The 23,092-nt window shown below is 38.2% G+C and overlaps 1 protein-coding gene across 4 annotated transcripts in view; it reads right to left on the bottom strand.

Annotated features, from left to right (window-relative positions):
* The window catches only part of LOC132117530 (rap guanine nucleotide exchange factor 6-like), an 84,239-nt gene that overhangs the window by 27,795 nt on the left and 33,352 nt on the right, over positions 1–23,092 (bottom strand). For 3 of the 4 annotated variants that reach the window (XM_059526875.1, XM_059526873.1, XM_059526874.1), the window contains exons 7-9: positions 4,272–4,400; positions 2,204–2,381; positions 824–960 (exon numbers count right to left, since the gene is read on the bottom strand). In XM_059526875.1, coding sequence (XP_059382858.1) covers positions 824–960; positions 2,204–2,381; positions 4,272–4,400 — 444 coding nt within the window. Of the gene's footprint in view, positions 1–823; positions 961–2,203; positions 2,382–4,271; positions 4,401–12,321; positions 12,808–23,092 lie in introns of those variants that run through there. The other variant, XM_059526876.1, reaches the window with a different exon arrangement.

Below are 23,092 nucleotides of genomic sequence, written 5' to 3'. Positions count from 1 at the left end.
AAGGGAAAACAGAATTTAGGAGGTAATAAAACAGATGTCATGGGGCCCTAAATTAAATTGTGAACAGTTTATCTTCACATTCATTCACAATGAACATGGAAAGCATTTCCTTCCCCATTATTTACAAATGTGTGTCGTGCTAAATATCGATATTGTATGAAGTGGAAATAAACATTGCGATAATATTTTTGGCCATATCGCCCAGTCTAAAAAGGTAAAGTGCCTCCGTTCATGTTCAGTGTGTGTGTGTGTGTGTGTGTGTGAATCTGCTGAAATATCTTGACCTTTCCTTCCACTCCATGTGTTTCTGTCTCCTTCTCATCAACACAGAAGTGTGTTTGTCTTGTTGATCTTCACAGTAGCCCACACACAAATAACACGGCTAAATGTCTCTGTGCGCTTCCCTTCTCAGCTCCTCTTTAAACTCATTTATGATGTGCTTCAAAGAGTAATTATCAACATAATTGCTCGGTTTCATTACAGACTGCTCAACTTAACACAAAAAACGACTCTTCTACTGCTGTCTTCATGGATCATCTCTCAGTTCTTACATTATTCTCTTCTTCTCTTAATCACGTCTATGTGTATGAAATGTGCTTTAAAAATAAACCGACCTGGTCTAAAATAACAGTCCAGATCTCTGAATAAGATCATCACAAATCAATGTTTTGTCAGTTTTGGGGCTCATGACTTTGTGTGTACGATCATATAGACGTCTATTTGTTTTTATGCCATACATTTGCATTTAAACAAGGCTTAAATTTAATTCATGAAAGCTACCAGCACTACTAGTACTAGTGATGCTCTCATGGCATGTCTCTACCTGCTGTTTGTCCTGAAGAATGATGGTGCCTTCCTGTTCCACCACCTCGAACATCATGACCCGACACAGCTCTCTCCTGACAGACATGGTCATGTTAGCGAAGGCCGGCAGCTGATGCATGAACTCCAGGAGCTGCTCTGTAGAGAGACATGTGAGTGAAAGTGTGATGTTTGCTTGTCATTTGGACTAAAAAACACAAGAAGTGATTACTGTGCACGCAGTAAATGAACTCCTTTAGCATTACACTGTTTGGCATTGTGACATTTTTTTGTTGTTCTGATTTTCAAACACATTTTTGAAAAGAGATTCTTTGATTTTTGATTTTGAAGAAAGAGCAGTAAAACAGGGTTTCTTAAGGTTTCATGTAGGTAAATGTAAAACTTTTTAAAGAGCTTTTTTGAGACCAAGTAAAGAAAGTTTGAGAAATGAATTGAAGGGAACACAATGCATCAACGTTCTCCAAATATAAGGGTCTGGAGAGCAGGCAATGATATTTTTATTTTTTACAAAAAAATAAAATAAATAATAATAAATATTAAGTCTAAGTTTAATAATAGCTTATACATTTTTTTATCACAAATATATTATTAATAAATGATTAATAACAGAAAAACATTACTTTTTAACAATATAAGTCTTTACTATCACTTTATCACTTTTTATCAATTTAACACGTCCTTGCTGAATAAAAGTATTAATTTATAAAAAATAAAAAAAGAAATAACTGAAAAAAAAATCACTGACCCAGACTTTTAAATGGTGGTTTATATTGTTACAAAATATTTATATTTTGAATAAATACTGTTTTTCACAACTTTTTATTCATCAAAGAATCCAGAAAAAAGTCAGTTTCCAGAAAAAAATTTATATATTAAGCAGTACAACTGTTTAAACATTGACAATAAATCAGCAATTAAAATGATTTCCGAAGGATCATGTGACACTGAAGACTGGAGGAATGATGCTGATGAAAATTCAATGAAATAAAATATATTTTAAAGTATATTAAAATAGAAAACTGTTATTTTAAGTTGCAATAATATTTCACAGTGTTACTTTTTTCTGTATTTCTGATGCAGCCTTGATAAAACGTCTACATTTCTCAGAAAACAAGACTTCATATAGCATCTCAAGTAAATGTATCTCGATTTAAAGGATGTTTAGATATATGAATCCGAAAACAATGCAAAAATACTGAAGACGACATTCATTTCATGGGTATTCATTTTAAGCAATGCATGCACTATTTAATGACTAGCCTTTATCAATCTGAGACTTTCTGCTCCTTTTTAAGCCTCAATTTGTGGAAGAGTGAATGTGAAGTGAATATCAACAGAAACCCTGTTTCCTGTTCTCTTCATCAAGCAGCAAGAGCATTACCGATGTCATCATCGGTCCGATCCACCGCATCCTTCTCCAGACACTCTCGCACCAGATCTCTGCCCAGAAGAGCCTCGGAGGAGCGCTCGATATCTTCATCCTCCTCCTCTTCCTCAGAGTCCACAGGAGCTTCGGGCAGGCCGGACAGATCCACGTCTCCCATCTCGCTCTCGGTGGCCTGCGGAGGAACAAACAGCATTGGCTGCGGCTGCTCAGTTTTAGGAAAGGCTTCTGTCCCATGCTTTCCCTGCTCCTAAGCACTTCCTTTCTCATTAATGTCAATGTAATCTCTGCTAAGAAGAAACTTTCACGAGATTGACTGCTTCTGGTTCTGTGTTTGCATGCTTTCCTGTCAAGAGCTGCATGTGAAGAGCTGCAGATATTAAAATGCATCTCGTAGACTGTGTGTTTATTGGCTTATAGTGCATGTGTGTAATGAAGAGGAATGAGTGTAACATATAGTAGTTTCATTTATTAAGTACATTAAATATTTTACTTGTGTTCTTTAATCCAAACCTATGAATAGTCAGCAGTGTAAAAATACAATGTTAATGCACATTATGCATGCACACAATGCGATATATAACTCACAAGACTAGTTGTTTCTCACATGTGAACACCAGAGGGAGTCAACACACTCCTAATGCATCTTCCCTTTCATCTGATTCTTATTTAATCATAAACCATTATTCACTGTCAGGATTCAGACTGATCTGATTCGGTTAGTGTTTTCAAATATCTAATTTCACCAGTATTTAAATCATGACATGCATTATGCCATTCAAATACATATGCACACAATCAGTGAATGTACATATATGACTGATATCATTCAGTATTTTCATATGAGCAGAATTATGAAAATGTATCTTATTCTTTTGTCAGTGGAAATCTAATTCCTCATTGTGTACTTCATTGAGAAATCCAGCTTGTTAAGATAAGTATGTCTGAAAGGAACTGCAGATCGCAGAGCTTTACTGAGCTGCAGTTGAGACAGGAAGGACAGAAAATACACAAATTACTGAGAAAGTCAGAGAGGAACCAGAACTCAAAGCGTGTCACAAGCTCCTTCTGTGTGAGACTCGATGTGATGTGTTCATATAATGACAGAACTGTGTTGAAAGATCAAAATGTTAACCGCTTCTTTTCATTTAAACTTGACAAACATAAATGCTGATTGAATTAGAACACATATGGCACTATTACACATTATTTATTTTTATTCAAGTGTGGCATTTGTTTTTGCGTGTTACAGACAGCAAATTGTTTTTCTTCAAATGTGAAATGCGTGAATGCATTTTCTTGGATTTAACTATACGGAGGGCATAATATATATTTAAATGCTTTTAAAATATCTATTTGGTAACACTTTACAATAAGGTTTATTAGGTATCATCAGTTAACTATATTAGTTAACATGAACAATACTTCTACAGCTTTTATTATTATTAGTTAATGTTCATTTCAGTATTTACTAATGCATTATTGAAATCACAAGTTGTGTTTGCTAACTTTAGTTAATGCACTGTGAACTGAGATAAACAATGAACCATTCTATTTGATTTACTTACATTAACAAAGATTAATAAAGGGTGTAATAAATGTAGTGTTCAGTGTTCGTTCATGTTACTTAATACATTGTAAAGTGTCATATTTTTCAAAAATAGAAGAAAAAAAAAAAAAAAATTATATTTATATATATATATATATATATATATATATATATATATATATATATATATATATATATATATATATATATATATATATATAAACACACAAGTATATTGGTAAATATAAAAATATAAAAATAAAAAATATATTCACATAAATATTTTTTTATTCTATTTTAGAAAATATATTATTAAAAAATATCTAAAAATTTTATTTTTATTTTTTTGCCATATGGGAAAGCTATTTTTCCACAATTTAAATACTTAAAACTGTCAGCTCAAAATACTGATTCAATAATTGGTTTGATCAATTAAAAATGCTCACAGAATTTTAAATTATTTTTAAATTGAGCACCGAGCGTTCTTCAGGTGATCAGGAGAAGAAGTGGCTGTACCTGGTAGATGTCTGATAGGCTGCTGCTCCCCGAGTCACTGGCAATGCTGCATCCTGATTGGCTGGGCGGCATGTGCATCTGCTGGTGGGCGTGGTCTGTCAGGTGCATCTTGCTGAGGTCACCAGGAAGCTGTGCAGACAAGACAGGAAGTGAGAAATGTTGAATTGAGGACATAATTTACAGTGCAGCTCATGAGTGACCTGTGTTCGCCTTAAAGAAAAGCAAAGATAAATCAGATCTGGTCAAAAGATCGGATCTGTGCATTAAGATATGCAGTGTAATGCAGTCTATATTTCCTTCCTCTATGTTTCTATCTGGGCAGCAGCAGTGCTTTGTAAAAGAAAAAACAATACTAAAGAGCAAAGATAAGGATATTGGGCCCCAAGAGCCAAAGCAACTGATGTTTCATAAGTTGCCCAATTAGAATATTAAAAGCTACGATCAGACGTTTTATCAGAGTATTATTTTTTATATATATTTCAATACCCGTGTGACTGAGAAAAGAGACTGTATGGAGCTTCAGCATTTAATTTTTAAGTCATTTTTATATTTTGCTTAAAATATAGCTAAAAACAAACAATATATATATATATATATATAATCCAAATGCTCTCATCGTGAATAGAAAACAAAGTTAACAAAGCCATCTGCAAATAATTTTAAGTACAAAATTGTTTACAAAGAAATGCTCTTAACATGCTGATTAATCATGCTATATGTAGATGAAACGAAAAAAACTTTTAGTCACCAACTAGGTACTAGGGATGGGCGTTTTCTGCAAATATCACATCGAATATTTGAGCTCACAAAAAACGAATATTCGAATATTCGTTTATTTAAATTAAGTTTAATGAGACAGAAGTTATTTTCAGCAACATTTATTGAACAAGCTTACACACAATAAGCTTGAACATTACACATCGTGTTTTGTAGCTGAAAACCTTTGACAATGCATGCAAACAAACAAAATTACAGATTAAAAGCCAAAAAAAAAAAGTGAACAAAGAAAAAACGTAAAGCAGCCTGCAGCGTAGCCTACACTTAACTTTGAAACTGTCAGCAAATCTTTTTTGCTTTTTTTCTATTGTTTCAAATGTTCTTGTTAAGAAATACGGGCATGTAAACATGATTGGGGGAAAGTCGGCTCCTTAGGCGGTTAACAATAAGGCCGACCGCGGAGAAAACGTGCTCTGACGCCACAGACGTTGACGGGACTCACAAATAACGGTGTGCTAAGCGAATACATTTTGTGAAGCGCTTCGTGTTTTCGTTTCAACACTGAATGGGATCCTCATCTGGTGGAATACATGGCTCCAGCAAGAACTGTTCCCGCTCGTCTCGGCTGGACTCTCTGTAATCATCGCTGGAGAACTGGCTCAGCCTTTTCCGACGAGTGGGCATTGCATCCTCTTCATCGTTGGTGACAGCGGCTGCATCTGCACCACTCGCAACAAGGAAAATGTTCTGATAATGTTCAAAAATGTTTTTTTTTTCTTACTTCTCTCATGTGTTATATTGAGAAACCTGAGATGTTTGGGTCGAGGGCCTAGGGCGGACGCGAGAAGAGGAGTTTTCACTGTATTATCCTTCATCCTTTCCTGTAACAACGGTAAAAGCTCAGCCAAGATGAAGGAACAGCTGATCATAGCTGTATATGGATTGCCATGTTGAAATAAATTTAGTAGCAGAGCTACTGCAAGCGATTTTTTGTACCTACTAGGTACGGTATATTAGATCTGTCAAAGTCAAATGTGTGACAGGATAAAAATAATTTATGCAAAAGTCATTCTCGCTTCCTGCAGTGTTTGACTGTGCACCGTGCAACTGTTTGTTAGAATAAAAAGCATCATCTGAAGCTCTTTTAGCGCTTTCCATTTATAGCAGGGGAGAGAAGCAACACACACACAGAGCAGAAAGTGTTTGAATAAAATGCGTACTATAAATGACGATGTGTTACAAATGCAAACATTTATCATCTTTTCTTAAATTTTTCCATGTAAAATCATCACGTGGTTGATCAAGAGTTAAACAGAGGAGCTTTAGATGAGAGTGCATGTGTGTCAGGCCTTTCATCCTGTGAATGAGCCGGACGGACAGCTGTGTAAAGGGCATCTGTGATTCCTAACAGTGGCATAAGGGCAAACGAGAGGCGCTGCTAATTGCTCGCTCACACGAGGGTCTCTCCCCAGCGCCTCAATTAATGATGACGGGAGATTAAATATGAATGAGCCAGACTCCAGGATTCACACACGACTGACGCACTGATGCACGCTCACCTGGATGGAAATGCATGGTATTCACATAAACAGTGTGTCTGAGCCTCACTGTAATTCTCAAAGATATACACACTGCGGGTAATTAAGAAGGAAGATATGTTTTTATGAGGAGGCTTTATGGGACATTGTCCTTGTGGGAACTCCACTGAATTATTAATGCATCCCACTACGCTCACGTCTAGACTAGATAACATCCAGACTGACCAACACTTCAACAGGACGATGTGTGTGTGATGTCCTCTGTGTTTTCTTCCATTTAATAGGTTTGATGATAGCGATGGTTTAGTATTAGATTAAAAAATGCCCTCAGATGCCAGTGAAAACAATATCCAGGGCAAATGCTGCCCTTAATAAAACAGTAAAAAGGGTAAAACGGCAGACAGAGAGTTTAAAAGCAGAAATGCCAAGCTGCATTACCTGAATTAAAGTGTAAATAAAGTTCACATGTACAAGTTGAGCAGCCCTTCACAGTTTCAGTTTGAGCAGCGCATGTTTTCGGCATCTCTGAACAGCTTGATTCACAGTGAATACAGTGATATTGTTATTATTCAGTGTGGATTATTATTATTAGGGGTTCAAGTGCGTACATTTTTGGCTATTTTGGATTTTTTTGAGAAACCTATTTTCGGGAACTGGTCCTAGGGTTTTACATTCAACAACAATAAAAAGATCAGTACAATTCTGTGGACTGTCTAGTCCAAAAATTATCAACATTTTTCAACTTTGAACTTTTGCATATGGACAACTGGGTCATTTAAAAATATGGTCTTTACCTTGTGCACCCAAAAGCCTATGAATTTTAAAGGAAAACTCAAAACTTCACAAAATCATGCAAGTTAATGCATCATATGATTCTAAACAAGCATGCACAATTTTATTGAGATCGGGAAAATGTTGGCTCTATAACAGCTGAAAAGGCAAAAAAAAAAAACACATATATAATCATATGGCACCCTGCCCTGTCCGTACGCTCCACAAGCAAAGCCCAAGCTCTTCCTTACAAAGACACTCGATGTCAGACCCCGAACCTGAATACACAATCAACTGCATGACGTCACGCACTCATGGCGTGATTAAGGCTGATCCGATCCCATCTGCCTTCACACAACAAATATAGGAAGATCAAAAGCTAATGATTCGGGATGGGAATCACAGATGCATCCCGAACACACCGAGTACACACAACATGTGTCTTCTGTGGAGGTTTTATAAAGGGAACACTGTCCTTCTATGGATGAGCGAAAAACAAAACATATATTGATGGAAACAGATAACTTTAATGGGCACTGTAGAAGGCCAATGTTTAACTTATATACGGAATGAGAAAACCATGTTCTTAATGAGAACAGGCTGTCTTTCTGCAATTGGTGTAACAGTTTGCCTTGCTGCTGTTGTGAACTATTTAGTCCAAAGCATCACGCTTTACATGTGGAGTCCTTTCACAGAGCAGGGAAAAGACAACAGACGAATGTCGACCTTACCTTTCTTTCAAATCAAAGATGTGCTCTTCTTACCATCTGAATATTATTCAAACAGATGCTGAGAGCTTTTAGCTGCTCTATCTTGGGAGGTGTAGGGTGTCAGGTGGACAGGAAGGTTAGACGATTGGGATCAATACACTCAGCATTAGCCTCGACACGTTCTGTTCCATCGTTAAATTATCAAGGCAAGAGTCAAGAGTCAAGGCAAATGCTGCACTTTGAGAGAGCAGCTTACCTCCACTTCCTGTTACACACCAGATCTGAAAGAAAATCTATGAGTGAAGGCGTGACCATTGGCAAAGCACAACAAAAACAAAGGTCAGAGCCTCCGAAATTTTTACCATCAGTTTTGGTAATCGGAGGCTAACCTAATGTGTGAAGTGCAAGCAGGATGGTATTTCTGTTAAGTCATGTATCAGATTTCCATCTTCACATGATTACACTGCAGTCGCTTAGTACTGAAAGTATTTATTATGGCTAACTAAAACTAACATGTTCAATCTACTATTATTTATTTGTATACGTTTTTGTTATTTTCTTCCAAGTTTAGCTTGATGTCATAAAAGATATTAATCTGCAACACAATATATATATATATATATATATATAAACTACATAGAAATCAAACAAGACTAATAAAAATGGCACAAACACACAACTAAATTATGAAAAATGTAACTAAAATTACCTAAAATTATCGAAAAATAGAACTAATCAAATGTATACCTTGAATGCAATGCAGTGTAAGTTGCTCTGGATAAAAGCATCTGCTAAATTCATACATGTAAGTGCATATAATAACTTTGTGTGAGAAACCGACTAAAATGTAAATATGAATAAAAACTATAGCATCTAAATAATAACACTGGTTTGCATTTGAGACTGTGTCACAGGATACGTTAGTGTACCTAAGACTTTTATCTTGACAGTGCCCTGAAAATGCAACGCTCATGGCACAAGACTCTTAAAAAAACAAGGAGATGTGACGAGCACTGCACATGTGTACTTCTGAAATCAGCTGTGGAAGTATGGGTTGGCGATATCAGGGCTCTAGAGTGCAACCAATTTGGATACGGAACAAACAAAAAAGTTTTTTTTTTTTAGAAACATCACGATTTTAATCACAATTCTTTGTCATGTTGGTTTTACTATTTTGCAAGCTGTCTGAGCATTACTGCCAAACTAATTTCCCTATTATTATTTTTAAATAACAAAGATATACATTACAACTACACATGCCGATAAAACAGTGCTTTATTTTCAGGTACAATAGGTGTATTTAGCAGGAGCAGTCAAGAAATTGAATGAACAAATATAAAAATAAAACACTATATAAACTGATTCCTAAACAACTGCATTACATTTCTTCAGTCAAAATCAGTGAGTGATTTTTCTCTTTATGTTTTGTTGTTTTATTAACGTTAAAGGAATAGTTCACCCAAAAATAAAAATTCTGTCAGCTGTCTGTTAATTCTGTCATAGTGTTTTATTTTTATACTACCATTTACTCACTCAAAAGTGGTTTTTAACCTGAATGAGTTGCTTTCTTCTTCTGAACATAAATGCTATTTTGAGGAATATGGAAAATCAAACAGTTGCTGGTCCACAGTGACTCCCAGAGTATTTTTTTGCTTCTATCAAATTCAATGTGGACCAGCAACTGTTTGATTTTCCATATTCCTCAAATATCTTCTTTTGTGTTCAGCACAAGAAAGAAAATAATACAGGTTTGGAAAAACGTGACAGTGAGTAAATAATGACAGAAATGAAATTTTAGGGTGATCTATCCCTTGACAGTAATGACAGTAGGCTGCATGTTTAATAGGCGTACTGTCCCTTTAAGAGCTTCATGCATCTAATATACAGGTACGTATACATTTTTCTCTCAACTGTTTACCTTCATTTTACACATAACCAACTGTGTCTACATATAAACCTTGTGTGTCTTGACAGTATTAGCTCAAATGATAACTTAGTTCAATAATAAGGCGCTTTTTGACAGGTGGTCAGAAAAAGCACAGGTCAGACCAGCGTGCGAATGAAACATTTAAAAGCACGTGCAAATAATGAGAGAGTAACTCTACCGCTGAGCTAACACTGCTGTGAATGCATGTGGCGTTGTACAGTATATGACGGAGGTTCCAGAACTGCAGCTGATAGACTGAAGACTGTCAGTGCAGGCTCTTATTAGTCTCCAACAGGACGTGAAAGCACCTGACATTCAAGAACTTAAACCCTGACACTCGTCCATGAACAGTATAGAGGGGAAAATAGCTTTCAGAAGGCCTTTAATAACACTGCCAGGCGGTTGGCTGCCAAGTTCAAAGATGGCCAGACCCCGGGACACTAATGGAGCTGGAAAGTGAAGCCAAGACACAAAAGCTGAAGGCCAATTATCGACTCATGAATTATGAATGATGGAGATCTACCAGTTCGGACATATCACAGCAAGCCTCCTGAACGTCAACTGTAAATCACGAATGGAGAGGAAAAAGAAATGTATGTTTGAAGACAGCATTCAAACAGAATCAAACCGTAAAAAGAGAAATAAATGATGGAACAAGAACCGTTCAATGATACGAGTCGTATCGCGAGCCCTAGAAAATAGCGTGACCTTTGAACTACTTACATTGTAAATCCTCTGTGTATTAGACGTTAGTCAGATTGACAATGTAAGTCATCAGAGCCTTTCACTATATTAAAGTCCCTCCAGGATTTCACCCTTTTTTTGTGGCAGAATTGGATGCACATTTTGGGTAGCAATTTAGTCTAGGGGCCAATTCTTAATATTAACTAGTTGCTTATTAGCGTGCATATAACTGCCATATTGGCTGTTTATTAGTACTTATAAAGAACATATTGTCTTATTCTGCATAACCAAATTGTAGATCCCTTAATTCGATCCCATAGCAAATTTAACAACTACCTCACTATTAATAAGCAGCAAATTATGGGCTTATTGAGTTAAAGTCATAGTTAGTTAGTTAGTTAGCTATTAAAAGTGAGAAATGGTCCCCAAACTAAAATGTGACCACATTTTATATAATTAGGATACCAATGAAAAAACGTGCTCTTTGTCAATGGCCCCTAATGTGTCAGTAACTTCAGGTCGTAACTGCATTTTTTTTCATGATTATTTTTATCTAATCATCTAACTATGTAGGATTGCAATAAAAATACATGATTTTGTTGATATTGTGTTGCGTTCCACAATGACAAAACGAAAGTGAACTATAATTTGCTCATATTCTGCTAAACTCCATCTGTGCATCACAGAAGAAAGCAGGTCGATCGGGTCTGACAACACAAGGGCAAGTGAATTATGAGTTTGAGTTTTCTTTTTAGACCTAGGCTACCAAATGCATAAAACACATACAATAGTCTCAGTGTTTACAGTATTAGTGAATGAGTAACAGCAGAGTGAAAAGTGAATGTGCACAGACGCCTGTGGGCTTCATAATGGAGACAAACACCAGGAAGACACACCTGTCACACACATCCAGCTGTACTGTAGCAGCATCAGAACTAGAGCGGCTTCCTGTCATGAATCATCACTGAAGAGACTGCATGTGTCCAGCGACCGCAGATCAGACACGTGCTGGTAAAGTCTGGGCTTGACTGCATGTTGAAACAAAGTTTCGTGAACTACTGATGCAATTTATTCTCTCTCCGGCTCAGAGGTGGGAAAGTTCCTCTATAAATCCATCAGAGCACAAACGCATCTGACTTAGCATGTTATACTTCATAATCATTCATAATCAATGTAATAACTCAGACTCTGACCACTGTGTGACACGCCCACTTTTCACCATCCAATCAAATACATCGTTTCTCTTATTGAACGTGTGCTTTGCTTGACATGCATTCTATTCTTTGGCAGCTTGACTTCGTGATGATGAGTGAAATGCTGTGACTTTGCGATGCTTTCAGAATATTGTTCTGTTTATTTGAGCGGCCCAATCACACGAGTTTGGGGTGGGACTATCAGTTTGACTGAACAATGGCAGATGGGGAGTGCTTGGGAAACACTCAGAAATGACATACAGATGTTCACGTACAGTAATATCACCTGACTGACGCTCAGAAATGGTGAAACGGTGTCTTCTACACATCTGACTTCTGATATTCACTGCATGCAGGATATTCTGTGAAATGGGATGCATTCAAGCCTTCACCGATTCATGAGAATCAGGGAATTGTCTCTGGCAGCAGAAAGGAAAACCGCATGCATATCCACAGCAAAGCATCAACACACACGCAGTCAACAGACACCACATATATGACATCACTTACTTTGGAGGACCACGGCTGCAAGCAGTTGGCATAGCAGCGGACGAGGAAAGCCATGTCTCAATAAGAGAGGGAAACTTTCCAGCGAACAAGAAAAGCAAGAGAGAGTTCTTCTGAGAATCCTAACGATTAAAAAACACTCGACCTGGCCGTGATGTCAAAGAACGAGAGAATCACGTAGTATCTTTGTCATCAGGGATCGCCAGAAATGAGCCCTCAATTCTGTGCACTCCTACAGAACCCCGTCCAGACCCATCAGCACCCCACAGACTTCCACTTCACACGAGCACAACTCCAGGAGTGCAGAAAACTCTATGCGTGTGCACCCTTCTGGTCCCGCGCTGCACTGGAGACCGAGCCCAATGCAGACGCTTTCTGGGGAGTACTGCAGAATCCGGCTTTGGGGTCCGTCCCACTGCTTCATCCAGCCTCCGAGTGTGCATCCCTGGCTGGAGACTCTCCCTCGAGACACATACATCGATTAGACGCTCTGCCACTGAAGACGGCGCATCTAGGAGTGAGAGGCACGGAGAGAAGCCCGGCAGAAAAGTATGACATCACCTGTGCTGGGAGGGGTTGGGTGGGATGGGGGGACTGCATTAGAGCGATTGGCTGCGTGGAGGAGAAGTGAGGAAACGCGAGCGTTTTTATTGATCAGACAACAGCCAGCGTCTTCTGCGAACTCCACTGTGCACAAACACACGGGGAGCATAAATCACTGCTGGAGGAGACGGATGGTGAAATCTGCTCATTATACAAATGTATTCCTTCTGCACACGCACCGTGATCTGTTGCACTCTTTTATGTGCACTTCTGCAGTGGCATAAGGAAAAGAGAGCCTTTAATCAGGTCAGGCTGGGAACACAGTGCAAAACACTGCATTAAAGACGCTGCATGTCATTTTTGCTGCAGCTGCAACTGAGGCTCTCGCTTCTTCTCTGTAGATGTAATGGGAAGTGCGTCTGAATCCCATGCCTGCTCGCCACAGAAGCTGAAACATGACATCATCGGTTTCAGAGGCAGCCAATGGGAGCGCAGCACATGGAGCTTCCCGAGGACTGAGCAGCTTATTATCCCTCAGTTTGGTTTGCTTCGCTTCAGGCACAGATCAGAATCAGAGCACGCAATGGGAAAGACTTGAGAACGGAATCCCAAGATGGCTTTTCTGCACGGTTACATCACTGTATGTATTTGATATGAAAACTCAACATGTACCTGTTTTCAAACGGGAACAGTAAGTGTACACAGAAATAGCATGCAATGCAGTGGTGGTGCAGTTCATTTTAAAGTTTACAAACAGCATCAACGCAACACACCTTAAATTTTATTCCACATCTATGTAATAGTACTTTTTTTTCAGCTACAAGAGATGCAAATATTTATCTAGAATATGCATGAAGAGCATATTTATTATATTAATTGAATTAATTTCTTTATTTTTTAAATCACAAATGCACACACACAGAAAAAAATCCCTACTACATTATAATGCATGTAATAATAATATTCATGTGATTTAAATGTTCCCCAAAACAGTGTGTATGTGAAAACAGGAATGTTTGTTTTTAGTCTCCATTTAATGCAGTCCACTATTCATGTGGTTTGATTATAAAAAATAAAATAAAATGTAAAATATATGTTTTGAAAAAACAGAAAATATTAGACAGGTCAACTTGGTAGAGCTTTAAAATGATATGTTGCATTGTAGAGATTTATATTTTTATGTAATGTAATTTGTGTGATTAACTTATACCTAGCACAGTAATACTGAGTCAACCAATGAGGTGGGCTTGAGGCGGGACTATCTGTTTGTCTGACCAATGGCAGCGAGGGGGGTATTCAGGGGAAAAAACACTGCACCTTTAATATATATATATATATATTAACTGTGTAAGCTATTGTGCAACAATTACACAATTGTAAAAACAAAAATAAAATGCATGATCAAACATTTAGGTTACCTAAGAGAGGAATTCATTTTCCAAAATTTATTTTTTATTTTTTTTTTTGCATATGTTTGTGTTTTGCTTTAGTACCGAAATTGTTACAGAGAACCGTGGATTTTCACTGGTATCGGTACCGAATACTGAAATTTTGGTACCGTGACAACACTATACAGAACACACACATATTATGTAAACAAAAAGTTGTATTTTTGATTGCGATTAATCATTTGTCACCACTAAATTATTTATATGACCAGTCAAAAGTAATAACTGTGACGAACTTAAAAGGATAGCTCGCCCAAAATTTATTTTCATTTCCTCACCGTGAAGTTTTTCCAGACCTTTATGAGATTCTTTCCTCTGTTGACCTCAAAAGAAGATATTTTGAAGAATGTTGAAACAGAAGAAAGAATCCCATACAACTTGGAGGTGAGTAAACAGACAATTTTTGGATGAACTATCCCACTGCAAACCTGTTTAGCCATGTTTACTGAGCACATGAACAGACCTGCGGTGAGGCTGTAGAGAGCGTAAACAGAAGACACACAGGACGTGCTTCCTGTCTGACGGAGTGTGTAAGAGTTGAGTGTCATGGTTGCTGGTTCAGAAGCCTCGACTCGAGCATTAAGACACACAGTGCATCAGTGCCAGAAGACAGCGGCGTCTCACGGCTGATTAATGTGTCTGTGCTGTAACTAATGAGAGCACACTGTCTGTGTGCCCACGGCTCTCGCTGTTTCTGTGGCTTTTAAAGGAGTGACAGTGACAATACCTTACCCGCAGGCTTGATATTCATCAGCTTCTTCATGCTAATCAAAATATGTGCTAGCAGCTCACTAGAAAAAAAACGAATCAATGTTTTTACAATTCATTAAAAGCTTCTGCAGTCAGTAAAATTACTGGAGCTTATTCAGTTAAATCACTGGAGAACCAAAATTCAAATGAATTCAAATGAACTTAGAATATTCTAAATAAGCAATCTAGGTTAGTCATTTGCATAAACAAGCCCACTGTAACAAACGTTCGTATTCAAGGGATGGAGAAGGCGGGAACCGACGAACATTTAAATAAAACTTGAATAATAAAATAAACACAAAAAAGCCCCTCGAGGACGACTGTCACGCACAAACAGAAACATAACACAAAATAAAGTCCAGCCTGTTCCTCTCTCGTCTTACACTATCATCACTCCTCCTTTTATCCTTACAATACAGATTGTGTGTCAAAGCACTTTACAGTATTAAATAGGAACATACTGTGTCAATAATGCAAAATGACAATAGTTAGCACTCAATTTTCAGTTAAATGTCGTCATCCAGCTCAGTTCAGTTTAAATAGTATCTTTGCAATCAAGTTGATGATATCGCTGGATATTAATTGTCCCCTGATCATTCTCAGCAAACACAAAAGTCGGTCTGCGTCATGCTGAAGATTAATGTAATTTTATTATAACTTGCACTTTAAACTGGCGCAAATATTACACAGTGTGGTTTTAATTAAATATATATATATATATATATATGCACAGTAGTAAATGCTGCTTGACCTCTGCAAGGGAGTTTGGGAGTGAGTTTGAGTCGTTTATAATGTGCATTTGAAAAAGCCACACGCCTCAAACAACTTAGAGAAGCATTTATAAACCTGTTGTCCAACTAGACATGTGCCAGTATTCGGTGATGCGATATATCACGGTATTGAATATGCACAATATTGTTATCGTGGGCACTTCTAAATAGAGAGAATAATTATTTATTACAAATTATTCAGAATTAGAATGCATTTTAAGAATTCTTTTCCCATCAACTCGTCACAATGCACAATACAGTGTATGCTGCGTGAAACAAGCATGCGCTCTCTGATGTAAACAAGCAGCGCTCTCATCAGCTTTCACTGCATGTGATGAAAGATATTTAGGAGGAAAAGTCTTTCAATCTTAACAAAATTATAAGACCACACAGATTGTGATTTTTGCATGTGTGTGCACTGTTCCTGCTTTTTTTAAAAATAAATTAAGAATAAATGATGATTCATTATTAATTAACAATTATTAATAATAAATACTATTATTTTTGTTGATAATAATAACACCAATAATGCTATTTTTATTATTGTTAAATTGTTTATTATTATTATCATTATTATTATTAATAATATTGTTATAACAACATAGTGCCTCCAAAAAGAATGAGCTACTGGTTAAGATTTAATGTTTTACTTTTATTTTTTATTTTTATATATATATCCTTGGTATTCATAAGAGTTCATGAAAGTAGTCCAACTGAACCAGATCAAACAGACAAACATAAATAAAATATGAAATACATAAATAAATAAAACAAAAATAAAATAATAAACAAAATAATGTTTTAGAATGGGACGCTGCTCCTTTAATGAACGTTTTCCTCACAAAAACACTGGGAAAACAGCACATGAACTGTGTGGACTACTGATATGATGATTTTGTGTGAACACATCAGACTCCATTCACTGTAATAAGTTTCTCCACAGTTTGTGTTCCAGGGAAAATGACCATTTTTACCGTCTGCAGGGTTCACACTCCACTTCCTGCTATTCTTCCAGCTCTTCACACACACACACAATTCCTGTAGAGTGTTCTCGGATCTAAAGCACACACGGCAGAGTGGAAACCATCCATCCTGAGAGATCTCCTCTGCTGTAAGTGGATGATGTCATCCTCTAAATTTAGACCTCCAGTGCAAACAGCAGCTGCAGAGATGCTCCCTCACACGAGTCCACATGAAGCTTCTCATGCAGCACAGTCAATCGTTCATGTTTCCAAACTACAACACTGATTCTCGAGCACAACCACAGGAAACAAGACGTGCACTGCTTGACAGTTTAAGGTCGCTCTGACTTCATTACACTGAAGGAAGCGCCTCTGATGCAAGGATATTAGAAATACCGACTGATGCATCGACCAGCGTTTTATAATTGCATTGAGATTCCTTAAACTGGAGCGCTAAAATATTTTAGTGGAAACTGCCATTATGCCTTTTTTTTTGTTGTGAGCAGAAACTGATTCAAAGTGCTTCCTTCATAATTAGCATATTGATAAAGTGTTTCATGTGCATGCATGTTCATCAAGATTTACATGATCTAAACAGAAAAAAATAAAACTATGAAACATTATAGCAATTTAAAATAACAGTTTTATATTTTCATATACTTTATATTACAATTTATTCCTGTCATGCAAAGCTGAAATTTCAGCATCATTCCTCCAGCATCAGAGTCACATGATCTTCAGAAATCATTCTGATATACTGATTTATTATCAATGTTGGAAACAGTTGTGCTGCTTAAAATCTTTGGGAAAAATTCAAACGGAAAAAAAAGTAATTTGGAAAAAAATACTAAACATTTATATAAACATTAAACAATAAACATATTTTTACATCAACATAGCAGACAAAACACTCATAGTTGCTGACTCTGGATACCCTGAATTATATAATATTTCTATATCTTTCCATATAGTTGCTCTCTATTCTGCTGTTTGACTATTTTTTGTTATTGCAATGTGACTGAACCAAAATCAAACCATCCCGGGACAAATCACAGGACACATTTTCCAGAATCGCAGAGTGAAAGAGGCTTTACTCTACTGTTACACAACTGCTGTTTACACGGTTCAGGAAGTCTTACAGTCGTCTCTGCAGACTTTTGATCTTGTAAGTTCAGGAAACACCTTGAGCTCTTCATGAGAAATGGAGGAAGAGATGCTGGAGAAACACAAGCAAGTCTGGTGAATCTTCGAGGCTCGACTGTCAATCGATGGCCCAGACGTCTTGCAGACTGACAGGAAACACAGAACCACAAACCTGCATTCTGCTCTTGTTTTCTCATGTTACCTTCTCACTTCACATAACAACTGAGCCTTTGTTAACCCACACAACCCTGTCCTATCTGTTCATTCACTCAATAATACATTAATAACACAAAGCTTGTAGATTCAATCGACTGAATATAACTCTTCTGTGATGTGAAGTGATTTTTAAAAAGATTTATAATGTTAATGTCATCACAGAGGGGACATCAGCAGACTCGAGGTCAGCAAGTCATCAGGTGCAAGTCTCCAAAAACTTGCAAAAGATTTAGGATTATTGTAAAAAACAACAACAACACACATTAATACATGAAAATAATGATTAACATGCACACACACACACACACGTATCCAATCTAAAAAGGTTTTAAGATTTAAGAATTTGTCAGGTTTAACTATATTTTTTATCTGATTTAATTTTATTTATTTTCATATTATCTGTTCATTTCAATGTATGTGTGTGTGTGTGTGTGTGTGTGTGTGTTTATGTGTGTGCACATGTATAATTACATTTTTACTGTTACTATTATTTTAATTTAATTTATTATTATTTATAATGATTGTGACATTTTTATTAATTTCTTCCGAGGCAGTGTGTTCTGGTTTGCTTGGAAAAAGACAGAAATTGAATATTTACACACATCCAATTACAGATTTAACTGATTTCTTTCCCAAATTGCACTGACTATTCTGAGACATACCGCCCTAATAATTTCCGGGATGCGGAAATACAGTCTGGTTCGTAGAATCCAGTCATAAAAACGGAATGCCTAACGCGGACGGAATATCCCACATTTTGGATGACTAAATCAAAAGTAGGTCAGTACACTTGAATCAAAACATGACATCGACTAGTGTCTGTGAATATAAAGCCCCAAAAATGCAATATATATGACTTGCACATTCTGCGTGTCTGTGGAAATCAGGCGCGGACTGGACACCGGGAGAACCGGGACAATTCCCGGTGGCCTGGCAGATGATTTTGCCCCACTATTTAATATCATTATTGTATAATTGCCTGCCGAATGTACTAAAGCGATCATTTGCGAATCCGCCATTTGATAATTACATCTCTAATAAATCATGAAGTGTTAGTCGTGACTCGTGCGCTCTCCGCGCCTTCCGCCAAACGGTTTGGATCAGACTCAGAGTAATCAATGCGAGAGAGAGAGAGAGAGAGAGAGAGAGGGAGAGAGGCAGAGAGAGAGAGAGAGAGAGAGAGAGAGAGAGAGAGAAAGTGAGAGAGAGAGAGAGAGAGAGAGAGAGAGAGAGAGAGAGAGAGGGAGGGAGAGAGGCAGAGAGAGAGAGAGAGAGAGAGAGAGGGAGAGAGAGAGGCAGAGAGAGAGAGAGAGAGAGAGAGAGAGAGAAAGTGAGAGAGAGAGAGAGGGAGAGAGAGAGAGAGAGAGAGAGGGAGAGGGAGAGAGGCAGAGAGAGAGAGAGAGAGAGAGAGAGAGAGAGAGAGAGAAAGTGAGAGAGAGAGAGAGAGAGAGAGAGAGAGAGAGAGAGAGAGAGAGAGTGAGAGGGAGAGAGAGAGAGAGAGAGAGAAAGTGAGAGAGAGAGAGAGATAGAGAGAGAGAGAGAGAGAGAGAGAGAGTGAGAGGGAGAGAGAGAGAGAGAGAGAGAAAGTGAGAGAGAGAGAGAGATAGAGAGAGAGAGAGAGAGAGAGAGAGAGAGAGAGAGAGAGTTACCACGGTTACGATGGCAGTTGGCAGCAGAAATACCAGCTCCTGATTTCAACATCATTTTTGCCAGATAATGGATTTTTTCATGAACCAAATCATAATGAGTTAATTGGACATTTATTTGTGAACAATAGAGGCAGAAGATTTCTAAGGTAAGACCTCTTAAAAAGATTGTCATCGACTAAAAACGACATATAAAGTCACTGTAGCAGTTAACTGTTAGCCAAGCTGACATTCTGTGACAGTTAGTTCAGTTAGAACAACATGGGCCTCACTAAAGCAGAGGCATTTTTCAAAAATGAAGAGGAGTTGGAGATAATCTATCCAGCAGAAATTAAATCTACAAAAGACAAGAAAAAGATGAAAGAGATTATGCTGAGGGAGAACCCAGAGATTCTGCTATCTGACTACAGTGGAGCAGAAAACAGCAGAGTGCTGTGTAACCTGCTGTTCTTCACTGAACAGACATCATCCTGGCACACCGTCCTCTGCTCAAACATGACATGTGTGAGGAAAGGAGGCATCAGCAAAGGCAGACAACTCACTCTGGAAGGAGAGAACGACACAAAGCTGACTGTGAATCTTTACCATAATGGCACAGTCATGGTCCAGGGAGCAGAAACCAGCCTCAGTGAATTCCAGAGGAGCTTCAGAAACCTTAAACACCAGGTTCAGAAGATAAAACAAGATCCTGAAATGAAGAGCCACACAGTGCCCAGCACCAGCTCCGTTACCATCTCTGACAGCAGCTCAGGAACTCCTCAAACACACAGACACTCCAGCACTCCTGCGTCTCCTAAGATCAAGGCTTTGAGAGATAACATCGCTGAGCTGGAGCAGCACTTCTGTCTGTTTAAAGAGGAAACTACCAACAGCCTCCATCATCTGCTAAACCTGACCAGCCACCACAGTGTGCAACAAATACAGCAGCTCTGCTCTGCTGTAAAACAACTGGAGGAGGACAATCAAGAGCTGCACCAAGAGCTGAGGAGGGTGAGAGAAGAGAACAACACAGCCACACACTGGAGAGACTGCTGGAGGAGACCAGAAACCAGCTCCACACAAGACAACACCAAGAGAGTGTCAGCACCCAAACACACAGCACAAACACCACTCAACAGCAGCAGTGTGTCAGCTCACCGTCTCAGAGCTCCTTCACTCCTGCAACCGCTCACAAGCTCAAGAGGAAAGAGAGCAGCAGCAGTACACAGAGTCCTCCACCTGCACCATTCAGGAGCACCAGCAGAGAACAGAAGAGTCAAGACAACATCATTATACTCTGTGATTCCAACGGCCATCATCTCGACCCCAGACGACTGTTTCCGGGGAGATCTGTGAAGAAGTTCTGGTGTCCCACGTCACACTCAGCTGTGAGGCTGCTGCGAGACGGTGGGTTCGGTGCACCGTCACACATCATTCTCCACACCGGGACAAACGACCTCAGTGCTAGAAACATAGATGTCACTAAAGCCCTGACCAACGTAGTGCAAACAGCTAGCAGGATCTACCCCAGAGCCAAAATCATCATCTCGACCCTTCTACCTCGCAGAGACGTGCCACAAAACATCATCAACTCCATCAATGAGAAGATAGCTGGAATCTGTGCTTCAATGACAAATGTCCACATAGCTGACCATCAGCGCATCACCCATGAGCATTGATGAATTTATATTTTAAAACATGATTTGTTCATGAATTCATACATTATTCTGGTAAATGCAATACTTCCCAATGTCATCGTTTAAAATAACTAGTTATAATATTCAAGGAATGTTCTCTTCAGCTTTTGGAGAGAAAAGTACCAATCCTGATTTTATTAACGCTGTACATAGTTCAGACATAATTATTTTACTTGAGACATGGAGTCGTTTAGACTCTCAAACCTCCCCCCCCTCACACTACAGAGAGCTGCGCATCCCCTCAATCAAACAGCCTGATGTTAGAAACGGAAGAGATTCAGGAGGAATCAGAGTCTGGTTTAAACACCATCTGTGGCAGTATATTCAGCCCATGAAAAAGGGAAAAACACACATTTTGGATAAAAATTCAAAAAGAGATTTTGTGTTTAGATGAGGACCTGTACCTGTGTTCCACATATATCCCCCCCATATGAGTCGCCTTATTATAATGAAGACATCTTCTCAACCCTACAATCAGAGATCAATTACTTCCAGTCTAGAGGTTCAGTTTCTATTAATGGGGGATCTGAACGCCAGAACGGGGAAGGAACAGGACTACATCAGCTCTGATGGGGACAAATATATTAACAGTTCACTTCATCATCAGCAAAAAGGTTTTACCAAAACACGCCAGAATTATGACAACACGATTAACAGACATGGAAAACAAGTCCTGCAGCTCTGCAAAAGCCTGGCCTGTACATAGTGAATGGCAGAATGACGGGTGACTCTCTGGGGCCGATGTACATACAGCTCACATCTGGCAGCAGCACAGTAGATTACGCCATCACAGATCTAGACCAGAGTCAGATCAACTATTTCACAGTGATGCCACAGCTGCCATTATCAGACCACAGTCACATAGTCCTCAGTCTCAACAGGTCAGGGAATCATCTGCCATCTTCTGAACAGAAAGTTCAATTATATCCGCTCCCCCCCAAATTTATATGGAGTAAAGACAGTCCTGCCCAGTATGAAGCTGCGCTCCACAGCACCCACGCTGAGAACATGATAGACTCATTTCTCCTGACTACATTTAGTGTAGATAAGAGAAGTATCAATTTAGCAACTAAACAGTTAACTTAAATTCTTTTCTACAGTGGTCAGAAAAGCCCTCAGAAAAAGAACAAATTACCGATGGTAAAAAAGAAATCGCTAAGATGCTTGGTTTGATAAAGATTGTCAAAAACTAAGAAAAGAATTAAGATCATTATCAAATAAAAAACACAGAGACCCTGCAAACCAACAAATACGAGCCACATATCAAGAAACGCTAAAACTATACAAGTCACTATTAATACAGAAGAAAACTGACCACATAAAAATTAAAATAAACAAAATTGAAGAAGCAATCGATCAAAATTCTTTTTGGATTTATGGAATAATTTAGATAAATCCAAAGAGGCCAAACACCTTCCCATCTATGACCCAAACATCTGGAACTGAACATTTCAGAAAACTCTATTCTCTAAACGAACCAACCCTCGCCCAAAAAACATCTGACCTCCCAACTAAATAACCTGGAATACACGAGAAAAGAGCAGCTCAATCATTTAGACAAGCCCATAGAATTAACTGAACTGACAGAGAAGATGAAATCCCTCAAAAATAAGAAAATCA

The sequence above is a fragment of the Carassius carassius genome, chromosome 36 (assembly GCF_963082965.1).
Source record: "Carassius carassius chromosome 36, fCarCar2.1, whole genome shotgun sequence".
In the NCBI taxonomy this organism is placed as follows: domain Eukaryota; kingdom Metazoa; phylum Chordata; class Actinopteri; order Cypriniformes; family Cyprinidae; genus Carassius; species Carassius carassius.
The sequence above is the reverse complement of the archived record's forward strand: the minus strand, read 5'-3'. Positions and strand labels throughout refer to the sequence as shown.